Source organism: Rhinoraja longicauda, chromosome 8, assembly GCF_053455715.1.
Source record: "Rhinoraja longicauda isolate Sanriku21f chromosome 8, sRhiLon1.1, whole genome shotgun sequence".
In the NCBI taxonomy this organism is placed as follows: Eukaryota; Metazoa; Chordata; class Chondrichthyes; order Rajiformes; family Arhynchobatidae; genus Rhinoraja; species Rhinoraja longicauda.
This window is the reverse complement of record NC_135960.1, coordinates 51,774,582-51,787,087: the sequence shown is the minus strand read 5'-3', so window position 1 is coordinate 51,787,087 and position 12,506 is coordinate 51,774,582. Positions and strand designations below refer to the sequence as shown.

General features: G+C 44.3%; 1 protein-coding gene across 2 annotated transcripts in view; it reads right to left on the bottom strand.

Annotated features, from left to right (window-relative positions):
* rapgef4a (Rap guanine nucleotide exchange factor 4a) overlaps positions 1–12,506 on the bottom strand; it is a 171,407-nt gene that overhangs the window by 143,137 nt on the left and 15,764 nt on the right. For both annotated transcript variants that reach the window (XM_078403958.1, XM_078403959.1), the window contains exon 2: positions 81–223. In XM_078403958.1, the coding sequence (XP_078260084.1) occupies positions 81–223 (143 nt within the window). The remainder of the gene's footprint in view (positions 1–80; positions 224–12,506) is intronic.

The window sequence follows — 12,506 nt, the reverse complement described above, 5'->3', positions numbered from 1 at the left end:
TTTATTTATAGTAATTTTTAAATAGTTTAGGTTACATTTTGAAAATGACATGTATAATGTGATAATAGTTGGTGACTCACATGTTACACCTTTCTCCAGATTTTCGTAATACCCACACAGGCAGATTTGGTATAGAAGATTGGGATGAAATTTCTCAAATGCCTTCACTTCTTTTAGCTGGGTAAATATTATGTCAACATCTTCACCAGAGCGCTCTGTAGGCCTGAGAAAAAATAAATAATTCCCACCGATGACAAGCTTTATTGGCATAGCTAGTCAGCAAGTAAACATCCAAATAGAAACATAAAAGTAGATTTCACCGGTAATTATGTTTCAAGAATATAAAGTTCAGAGTTTAAAAAAATAATTAGAAACCAATGGAAAATCAAAACCTCAATTTTCAGGAAATCTGAAAATGTTGGAAACCCTCAGTAGATAAGCCAGCACCTGCAGAAGGAGATGCATAGAGTTATAGAGCACAGAAAGGGGCCATTTGATCTATCACACAAACCTTATTGTCCATCTCCACTAATCTTTTTTGTTGTCATTAAGACTGTGACTATCTTCCTCACCTACGTCCCTTATGGTTTTATATACCTCTATGAGCTCCATAAGGTGTCACGCCTCAACCATGTGAAAGCAACTCAAGTGAAAACATCCTCAGCTTAGCCAGCCTCTACTTATAACTCAAGCCCTCCAGTCCTGATTGCATCCCCATGAATCTTCTCTGCATCTTTTCAAGCTTAATGGCATAATTCTTATAGCTAGGTGACCAGAACTGATCCCACAATACATGGTTTCACAATAAACTTGGGAGCTGTAACATGGCATTGCAATGTAGTTTAGTTCAGAGATACAGCATGAATAGCATGGAACAGGTGCAGAGATACAGCAGGAAACAGGTCATTCGGCCCACCAAGTCCATGCTGATCATCAATCACTCGTTCATGCTCGTTAAATGTTATCTAACTTTCCTACGCCTTACACACTAGGGGCAATTTATAGTGGCCAATTAACTTACACTGTACATTTTTGGGATGTGGGAGGAAACCAGAGCACCCAGAGGAAACCCACAGTCACCAGAAAAATGTGTATACCCCATACAGACAGCACCAGAGGTTAAGACTGAACTCTGACCAGGTGTCTGGCACTGAGGCAGCAGCTCCACTGGTTGCTCCACTGTGCCGCCCTAAACTCCTGTACTCAATATCTAGACCTATGAAAGCAAGCCTGCCAAATGCAGTCTTCAACACATTGTCTACCTGTTGGGAGGAGCAGCTTGCTTAAGATGTTTAATTGTGTAATAGGAGTCATAAATGCAAATTGTTGCAGTTACCAGAGAAACCAGAAAAAATATTTTCTGAAAAAACGTTAAGAGTGTAATGTATAGACCCGTATGTGCTGCAACCTTTATATGAACGTAACAAACCATACTTGCTTGTTATCTTGTTGCTAATTTTGGAATCAGTGCTCTAAATTACCTCAGTGAAGTGACTATATATAGTTTATACAAGACCAGCATTATGCACCAATTTGTACTTCAACAATTTACCGTTCATTTGTAATGACTATCTAAGTATACAAATTTTGTACCAGTATTTGACTGCAATTTTACTACACATTGAAAGAGTGATGATTTCAATAGCTGATGGGGAAGCAATAATTTTTAAATCTGCTAATGGGATAAAAATCAATATTTTGATTTTTGAGTGTCTACATTTGGTCGAGTCAATAGTAAAAAGATATAATATAAAAATCAACCACAATGAACAGCAGACAGAATGTATTTACTTTATCCATATTTTCAGCTTGTTGTAAATTGCAGCAGCCTTAAGCTGTTCTATTAAGGTAAATACAATTTCACATCAGTAAGGACTGAAATGGGTGGAAATAAAAACCTTTGCTTCTATATCTCTATATCTGTCTATATCTCTCAGTATTTTAAAGACATATTGTGAAATTGGGGTGTGGGAGATATTGCAATCAATGTGCCTTTTTTATGGATTTGAATTAAAGGTGTTAAGGAGTTAATTAGGAGTTCAATTCCTAATTCTTTATGAGTTCTTTAAGGTCGCTATCTCAAATACTCAATAATAAAATTCTGTGGTCCGATCTGCTGAACAAAAGTAAATAACACTCATCCAATTTGCCTTCTGCAATATAGTCACACAGCAAGAATGTTTTATCAACTAATAGCAGTGTTTAGCTCTTCAAATAGCAACCAGTTCCCTGTGAGATGCAGTAGAAGTCCCTGGTACCTCATTTAAATTAGATGAAGGCAGCGATGAGACCCTGTTGGTCTCCTTTGCTTCAGTTAAACAAATCACCAACCCTTCTCGTCTCAATAGTTAACAGATGCATTAATGTGTGCATAGACAGAGCAACAGGGTCATACAGCACGGTAACAGGTCCTTCAGCCCAATTTGTCTATGCCGACCAAGAAGACCCGACTAAGCCCACATTTCATATCCCTCTAAACCTTTCCTATCCATGTCCCTGTCCAAGTGCCTTTTTAATGTTGATATTGTACCTGCCTCAACTACCTCCTCAGGCAGTTTATTCCATATATCTACTACCCTCTGAATGAAAACATTGCCTCCTCAGGTTCCTATTAAATCTTTCTGTCTCGCCTTAAACCTATGCCCTCAGGCCCGAGTCCTGCCAACATCTTCGTAGATCTTATCTGCACTCTTTCCAGCTGGTGATGCAGTCCTGATGTGTAGAGAGCTTAGAGGCAGCTGTTCTGCTGAAGAACAGCTTTGAAATTATTTTTCTTTGCTTTCCTCAGGGTCTTTACAATACATTTGTGGGGGTTGCAGGGTGGGAGGGGTGGGGTTTAAAACCACAATACTTTTTTGCTCCTGTTATTCAGCAGTGCCCATGGTAATGCTTACCACACATATAAGCAGCGATTTTTCTATGAGAGTACTTTTGTATTAAGATTTGAAGAGTAAGTTTAAGACAAACAAAAAGCAAGAAAGGTGGCCTTCCCAGTTACACACGAGAAATTAATTCTCCTGTACAACTGAATAGTTATTGGAAGGCCTTGCCTGAATCTGACTGACCACCTGGACCTCAGAAGCTGTCATTACTGACAGCTTCTCATTACTGACTTCTCATTACTGACTGACCAAATGCCTTTTAAGAAAATCATCTTTGTTTTATGTACAAAAAGGTTCCAGTCAATGAAGTTTGTGTGCAATGATCATCCGAACCTACATATACAGAACCAATGTTAATCTGTCATCATGCATTAATCAACTATTCCATTGTTCACACCTCAAGAGTGGAAGTTATTTGGTATATTTCACTAACTTGAGTGTACACAAATAAGCATTTGTGTTGACCATTGACTAAGAATGTCTTCACCTATAAGTCAGAAGGTTGTGGGTTCAAGACGCAGCTCAACTAGAGCATGAAAAAATAATAAATGCTTCAATTGTTATTGATATTCTCTGCAGTTGATAATAGCTCCCATTAATTAGTAAGTATTATTACAATTCAGCATGCGCAATAGAACCAATTCCCACCTATTCTGCCTCAGTAACATATTTGAAAGATTGCAGGATACAGTCACGAGGCATACATGCATTAAAATTATATGATCACTAAATACATGGAGCAGTGCCTTGACATCATGGCAGATTCATTGTAGTAGTCTTCTGTCTTGCCTTGCTCTTCCTCATTCATATTGCAGTTTATAATGAGTGTATTTGATTCAATAAACATTAGTTCTGACTGCTACCAAGGTAGATGTTATGTATGATCGGTAACATTCAGTTCATGAACAAATATCGACAGATTCCATTGACTAGGAATGTCTTCATCTCTCAGTCAGAAGGTTATAGGTTCAAGGCACAGCTTAACTAGAGCTTATAATTTAGATTGACACATTGCAAGGCAAAGGTAGTGAAGTAAGAGAAGCAATTTTCTGATTGACACCTTAAAGTACTCTCTCTGCTCAGATGAACATAAAAGTTTCCATGGAATTATTCAGAATAAGACTGAGTCTACTATTGATTCACATTCCTTCTTAATGTACAATCATCCACAGATACGAATGTCAGCTATTCAAGAAATACACACAAGCTCTCCTGACTCCTTCACTATCAGACTACTTGTATGACATTCAGTCTTGGATAACTGCTGTTTCCTCCAGTTAACTTGAGTCACGGAGCACAGAAACAACTCGTCCATGCGACAAGATGCCCATCTAAGCTGGTCCTATTTGCCGGCATATGGCTCATAACACTTTGCTAAAAAATGGACCTATCAAATGTCTTTTAAATGTTCTTATTGTACTGGCCTCAATCACTTTCTCTGTCAACTCATTCCATACATGCCCAACCCTTTGCGTGAAGAAGGTGCCCCTCAGGTTTTAAATCTTTCCCCTCTCACCTTAAACTCAGGCTCTCGAGTCTTTGATTCCCGGTCCCTGAAAAAACAGTGTGCATTCAACCTCTCTGCGCCTCTCATAATTTTATATACTTCAGTCACCTACTGTCCAATGAATAATGTCCCAGCCTGCCCAATCTCTCCCTATAACTCAGGCCCTCGTGTCCTGGCAACATTCTTATAAATCTTTTTCACACTATTTCCAGCTTAATATCTCTCCTGTAGCAGGGTGACCAAAACGGTACAGAATACTCCAAGTGCAGCCATACCAAACATCCTGTAGAACTGCAACATAATGTTCCAACTTCGATACTCAATGTCCTGAATGATGAAGGCCAGCATACCAATTGCCTTCTTCACCACCTTGTCTACCTGTGCCGTCACTTTGAGGGAACCTTGTACTTGTACTCTAAGGTCCCTCTGCATCACAATACTTCCCAAGTCCCTATAGTTACGCTATTTTGTGAGCGTAACTCTGTTATCCTTGTAATATATAGTTTGGAATGATAAACGGCTCAAAACTGTACATCTATGAATTCACTTATTTGCTGATTGAAGCCGGATTCTAACCTGAAAATACATTTCTCCATATATCCACAACACCACAGTATGCACAGACCGAATTGAAGTAGCTATTAAAAGCAATGCAGAGTTGGGAGCTTTATCTTTAAAGGCATTAGAATAATACAGGCCATACCTCTGCCATATATTAGAATGTCATAAATATTGATGGTATGTAACTATCCATAGGACTTTTAACATTCCTCCTTCCCTCGTAAATATGAACAGTATGTCCATGTATATGTACATACATAGGCACTCTTCCTAACAGCACCTTGCACTCACCATCACCATGTTCGTTTGGGTTTTATCATTACATAGTCAGAGGAGATACCAGTCATTGGTTCCCAACATCCCCTACATCTGCGCAGGCAGCAAGCATCCCTCATATGAAGAAAGACTGGATAGACTCGACTTGTACTCGCTGGAATTTAGAAGATTGAGGGGGGGATCTTATAGAAACTTACAAAATTCTTAAGGGGTTAGACAGGCGAGATGCAGGAAGATTGTTCCCAGTCGGGAAAGTCCAGAACAAGGGGTCACAGTTTAAGGATAAGGGGGAAGTCTTTAGGACCGAGATGAGAACGTTTTTTTTTCACACAGAGAGTGGTGAATCTGTGGAATTCTCTGCCACAGAGGGTAGTTGAGGCCAGTTCATTGGCTATATCTAAGAGGGAGTTAGATGTGGCCCTTGTGGCTAAAGGGATCAGGGGGTATGGAGAGAAGGCAGGTACAGGTTACTGAGTTGGATGATCAGCCATGATCATATTGAATGGCGGTGCAGGCTCGAAGGGCCTACTCCTGCACCTATTTTCTATGTTTCTATGTTTCACGGAAGAGGCAGAAAAACAGAAGAACACTACATTATTACACTTAATGAACCCAAATAGCAGCTGACTTTGGAAGTGATGAAACACGTGAAAAGGCATCTGGCACCAGCAGACAAGTCTTGGTCAGAAGGAAAGGAGAGTTAGTGCACCGACAGTGCATCTGGCATCTGTTAGTGCATCTGGCACCAGCAGACAAGTCTTGGTCAGAAGGAAAGGAGAGTTAGTGCACCGACAGCCCAGTGCGGGATGTCACACATTAGTTTTGTCCCACTGGACTCAAATTAAAACTATGACAGAACATAAAACATAAAACAGTAGTAAACAGGAATAAGCCCTTCCATCCAGCATGTCTACACCGACCATGATGGCAATCTAAACTGCCTGCATCTGGTCTGTTTCATTCTATTTCTGCACGTTCATGGGTCTGTCTAAATGTCTCTTGAGCATTGCTGTCATATGTGTTTCTACCACCTCCCGTGAGAGCATATTCCGAGCACATAAAAACAAAACTCACCATAAAATTTGCACTCCCGTATTTGACATTTTCAACCTGGGAAGGAAACCCCAATGATCTATCCTTTCTACGCTTATACACTGATCAGCCAAAACATTATGACCACTGACAGGCGATGTGAATAACACTGATTATCTTGTTACAATGGCACCTGTCAAGGGGTGGGATATATTAGGCAGCAAGTGAACAGTCAGTTTTTGAAGTTGAAGTGTTGAATGCAGGAGAAATGGGCAGGAGTAAAGACCTGAGGGGCTTTGATAAGGGCCAAATTGTTATGGCCAGACGACTGGGTCAGAGCATCATTGCAAGTTGAATGGAATCATTCTACCATGGTTCTGTTTAGGCAAGATTCTTCCAGGACAGAGAAAGCACTTCAAGGATGTTCCCAAACTTCTTAAAAAAATGTAACATCCTCATCATTAACTATTAGGAATCCCTGTCTCATGACCACCCAAATGGAGAAAGATAATGGGGAAAGACACTGAATCTCTTGAGTTTCATTAATGGGAGCACTGGAGCCCAAATGTAAATGGTGAAATAAGCAAAGAACCTCTCAAGCAAGTCGCCCGTCTACTTTCCTGCCTCATCTGGAAAAAACACTGCAGATTAGCATAGGCTTCATCATCTACCTCTGAACCCATAGATCAGGAATGGAAGCAAGTCTCACAAACCTAAATGACTGCATATAAGACCAGCTGTGGTATTCTCCCAGGCCTTGGCAATACTGTAGAATTTGTGCACGTGGCCATTGTATGACAACTAACATAGCTAAATGCGTCCAGCAGCCTCTTTGTGCCAGTATGTCACATTAGGAAGGCAAACAGTGTGTTGGCTTTCACTCAAAAAGACTTTGAATACAAGAATAAAAATGTTTTATTTTAATTATACTGTATATTCTAGCAGGTTACCCTTCAGCCCCTGTCACTCCAGAGAAAACAATACAAGTTTGTCTAACTTCTCCTTGTAACTAATAAACTCCAATCTAGGTAATGAACCTCTTTGCACCCTTTTCTAAGCCTCCACATCTTTCCTACAGTGTGGTGAACAGAGCTGCACACATCCTCCATTAGTGGCCTAACCAAAGTTTTATACAGCTGCATATGACATGTTAACTCTCATACTCCATCACTGACGAATGAGAACAAGTGTGATTACGCCTTCTTTCCTATCTTAACCATTCAATGAATAGTTGGCACTTTCAAGGAGTTAGGGACCCAATATCCCTCCGTACCTCAATCTCCTAAGGGTCCTATCATTTACTGTATACTCTCCTCTTTAATTTGAGCTCCCAAATGCATCGCCTCGACTGGTTTAAACTCTATCTGCCATTTCTCCACCCAAATTTCCAACTGAAGTATATCCTGCTCTGGCCTTTGATAACCTTCTTTGTTATTCACAGTACCACCAATTTACTACATTTCCAATTTATTACAATCTACATTTTTGTCCAAATTATTGACAGATGTTTCAAACAAGAGAAATTCCAGTACTGATACTTGCAGATGACTGCTGCACACAGACCACCAGTCAAAGAAACCCACCTCCACCACTAATCCTCTGTCCTCTTTAACCAACCCAATTTTGTATCTCGTTTGCCAACTCACTGCGGATCCCCAGTGACTTCATCTTCTGGACCAGTCCATCATGGAGAACATTGTCAAATGCTTCACTTAATTCCATGTAGGCAGGAAAACATATTAGAAGGTAGTTGCAAAGAAGGAATGGAGAAATGCCAATGCATTTCACCCTTCACCACAGAGATAAGGGTTAATGATTATTTGGTTCCTTGATGAGCCTCTAAAGTTAATTAGAACAGACTAGAGGTAAGTGGTTAAGTTAAGCTTTAAATAGCACATAGTGAATGGGGTTTGATGAAGGCTTGATTTTCTATGTAATAATTGCTGTTCAGGTGGATACCAGAATATTTACTGAAAAGTTTATCTTTAACAACAGCAAACAATGCTGTGGTTTTCGTTAGGTATCAGTCTCCAAAGTCCAGCTGATGCTGATGTTTTAGTAAAGGCCTTTTATTAACATTAGGAAATTGGAGAAAGCAAAGCCGAGGATCAAATGGAAACTACAGCGCTCAGTCGTGATGGCCAATCAATTCTTCAAGTCTGCTGTGCCATTCAATAAGATCATGGCTGAACAAATCTTGGCCTCAATACCACTTTCCCATTGCATCAAATGTTTCTATTTTTATCCACCTTACTCAAATCTACAGTACATAGTTGAAAATACTTACATGTAACCCATTTGCTCTGGGACTACTTTCTGAAGTGCAAGGGTATGAACTCCTGTTTGCAAGGATATGAACTCTTGGCACAACTGCTATTATTAAAGTATTTTGCAATTACTTATCATTAATACATGAATCATGCTGCCAGTACTTTGCAAATTCTGTTTTCAACTGAGATAAATAGGGGGATAAACAAAAGGTGAATACTTTCCCATTGGAAATAAAAGAATAAAGTGATGGGGTCAAGTCAACACCCTTTTTTAATAAAGATTTTAATGCACTGGTACAGAGCAACATCCCATATGGTGCCTGGAAACAAGGGAAAGCTAAAGAAGGTTTTTTAAAGATTTAGTGAAATTTAGGAAAACGTAAAGAAGAATACAGAAAACTCAAAAGAATATAGAGCAGAAAGAAAAAATAAGTGTATCCATTTAAAAAAAAATAATACCAAAGAAAAATAAAAGAACAGAGGAAAATGTGTAAGAAAGTGAGAAATGACAGTCATGGAATAACTAATATGGTTACATTTGAATCTCATTATTTCCAAATCTGCATAGTTGACAATACACTGAGAAAACATATGGTTTACCAAAAGGATCATTTCCAGTTTTATATTCTGCACTCAGCATGTAACCCAGTTGCTCTGGGAATAGAAAGTCTGCCACCATGGAAATATTTATCATTCTGTAACTAATGATGTTAAGCAAACAGGGTGACAAATCGAAACTGAACCTCTCATGATTTCAAAATCAGCAACAAATGGCTGTAATCATTCTGCTTATGTTACAAAATGAAAACAATGATTTCCTCAAGAAAGAATATCTTGAAAGTATGAGCAATTAAAATAACATGGGAAAGGGAGGGGGGGAAGGGAGGGGGAAAGGGAGGGGGGAAAGGGAGGGGGGAAAGGGAGGGGGGAAAGGGAGGGGGGAAAGGGAGGGGGGAAAGGGAGGGGGGAAAGGGAGGGGGAAAGGGAGGGGGGAAAGGGAGGGGGGAAAGGGAGGGGGGAAAGGGAGGGGGGAAAGGGAGGGGGGAAAGGGAGGGGGGGAAAGGGAGGGGGGGAAAGGGAGGGGGGAAAGGGAGGGGGAAAGGGAGGGGGGAAAGGGAGGGGGAAAGGGAGGGGGGAAAGGGAGGGGGGAAAGGGAGGGGGGAAAGGGAGGGGGGAAAGGGAGGGGGGAAAGGGAGGGGGGGAAAGGGAGGGGGGGAAAGGGAGGGGGGGAAAGGGAGGGGGGGAAAGGGAGGGGGGGAAAGGGAGGGGGGGAAAGGGAGGGGGGGAAAGGGAGGGGGGGAAAGGGAGGGGGGGAAAGGGAGGGGGGGAAAGGGAGGGGGGGAAAGGGAGGGGGGAAAGGGAGGGGGGAAAGGGAGGGGGGGAAAGGGAGGGGGGAAAGGGAGGGGGGAAAGGGAGGGGGGGAAAGGGAGGGGGGAAAGGGAGGGGGGAAAGGGAGGGGGGAAGGGAGGGGGGAAAGGGAGGGGGGAAGGGAGGGGGGAAGGGAGGGGGGAAAGGGAGGGGGGAAGGGAGGGGGGAAAGGGAGGGGGGAAAGGGAGGGGGGAAAGGGAGGGGGGAAAGGGAGGGGGGAAAGGGAGGGGGGAAAGGGAGGGGGGAAAGGGAGGGGGGAAAGGGAGGGGGGAAAGGGAGGGGGGAAAGGGAGGGGGGAAAGGGAGGGGGGAAAGGGAGGGGGGAAAGGGAGGGGGGAAAGGGAGGGGGGAAAGGGAGGGGGGAAAGGGAGGGGGGAAAGGGAGGGGGAAAGGGAGGGGGAAAGGGAGGGGGAAAGGGAGGGGGAAAGGGAGGGGGAAAGGGAGGGGGGAAGGGAGGGGGAAGGGAGGGGGGAAGGGAGGGGGGAAGGGAGGGGGAAGGGAGGGGGAAGGGAGGGGGAAGGGAGGGGGGAAGGGAGGGGGGAAGGGAGGGGGGAAGGGAGGGGGGAAGGGAGGGGGGAAGGGAGGGGGGAAGGGAGGGGGGAAGGGAGGGGGGAAGGGAGGGGGGAAGGGAGGGGGGAAGGGAGGGGGGAAGGGAGGGGGGAAGGGAGGGGGAAGGGAGGGGGGAAGGGAGGGGGGAAGGGAGGGGGGAAGGGAGGGGGAAGGGAGGGGGGAAGGGAGGGGGGAAGGGAGGGGGGAAGGGAGGGGGGAAGGGAGGGGGGAAGGGAGGGGGGAAGGGAGGGGGGAAGGGAGGGGGGAAAGGGAGGGGGGAAAGGGAGGGGGGAAAGGGAGGGGGGAAGGGGGGGGGAAGGGAGGGGGGGAAAGGGAGGGGGGAAAGGGAGGGGGGGAAAGGGAGGGGGGGAAAGGGAGGGGGGGAAAGGGAGGGGGGGAAAGGGAGGGGGGGAAAGGGAGGGGGGGAAAGGGAGGGGGGGAAAGGGAGGGGGGGAAGGGAGGGGGGAAAGGGAGGGGGGAAAGGGAGGGGGGAAAGGGAGGGGGGAAAGGGAGGGGGGGAAAGGGAGGGGGGGAAAGGGAGGGGGGGCAAGGGAGGGGGGGCAAGGGAGGGGGGGCAAGGGAGGGGGGGCAAGGGAGGGGGGAAAGGGAGGGGGGAAAGGGAGGGGGGGAAAGGGAGGGGGGGAAAGGGAGGGGGGGAAAGGGAGGGGGGGAAAGGGAGGGGGGGAAAGGGAGGGGGGGAAAGGGAGGGGGGGGGAAGGGAGGGGGGGAAGGGAGGGGGGGAAGGGAGGGGCTGTATTTCACACACATACCCCATAAAATAAACATCGCCATTTTGATCTAATACTTCCGTGTTCAATGTTGTCATTAAACCAATGCTTCGTAAAACGATGACTCCTGAGGTAAATATGGTTATATGGTTATATGGTTAAATGCTCAAATTTTCTTCAAGTTAAAGTTTGACCACTCAATAATATTAAAATATTGTGGGGTTTTGTCCATCAACCGCTGTCACAACAGGAACCCAATGGGTCCACGGGTCATGTTTCGTTCAAATTGTTGCATTATTGTGTACCGTTTTGGCTGCTTTCTGCCCAACCAACTGACAAGTTACTGAAGAACCTTTAGTAACAACGGGAACCCAACGGGTCCACAGGTCGTCAAGTAAACATATAAAATTCTTAAGGGATTGGACAGGTTAGATGCAGGAAAAATATTCCCGGAGTTGGGGGAGTCCAGTACCAGGGGTCACAGTTTAAGAATACAAGGTAGACAATTTTGGACTGAGATGAGGAAAAACGTATCACCCAGAGAGGTGTGAATTTGTGGAATTCTCTGCCACAGAGGCAGTGGAGGCCAATTCACTGGATGTTTTCAAGAGAGAATTAGATATAGTTCTTAGGGCTCAAGGGATCAAGGGATAGGGAGAGAAAACTGGAATGGGGTACTGATTTTGGATGATCAGTCATGATCATATTGAATGTCGGTGCTAGCTCGAAGGGCCAAATGGCCTACTCCTGCACCTATTTTATATGTTTCTATGTTTTTCGCAGGGTGAAAATGTTAAAGATTAGAGGGCATAACTTTAAGGTGCGAGGCAAAGTTTAAAGGAGATGTGTGGGGCAATTTTCTTTTTTTTTACACAGAGGGTGGTGAGTGCCAGGATCGCACTGCCAGGGACGGTGGTGAGTGCCAGGATGGCACTGCCAGGGACGGTGGTGAGTGCCAGGATGGCACTGCCAGGGACGGTGGTGAGTGCCAGGATGGCACTGCCAGGGACGGTGGTGAAGGCAGGCACAATAGTGGCATTAAAGTGACTTTTGGATAGGCACCTGGATATGCTGGGAATGTAGGGATGTGGCTCATATTCAGACAGAAGAGATTAGTTTAACGGCATCATGTTCAGATACGGACATTGTGGGCCAAAGGGGGTGTTCCTGTGCTGTACTATTCTATGTTCTATGTCCGCAACTTTTTTACACTGCACAGGTATTTTGTATATCTAATTAGATCAGACAAATTACCCAAAGGCACTTGTATAATTCTAACATCTGAATCAGAACGAGTGCGACTAGTGAAAAAAGTCCCATAGTCATTGACTGAT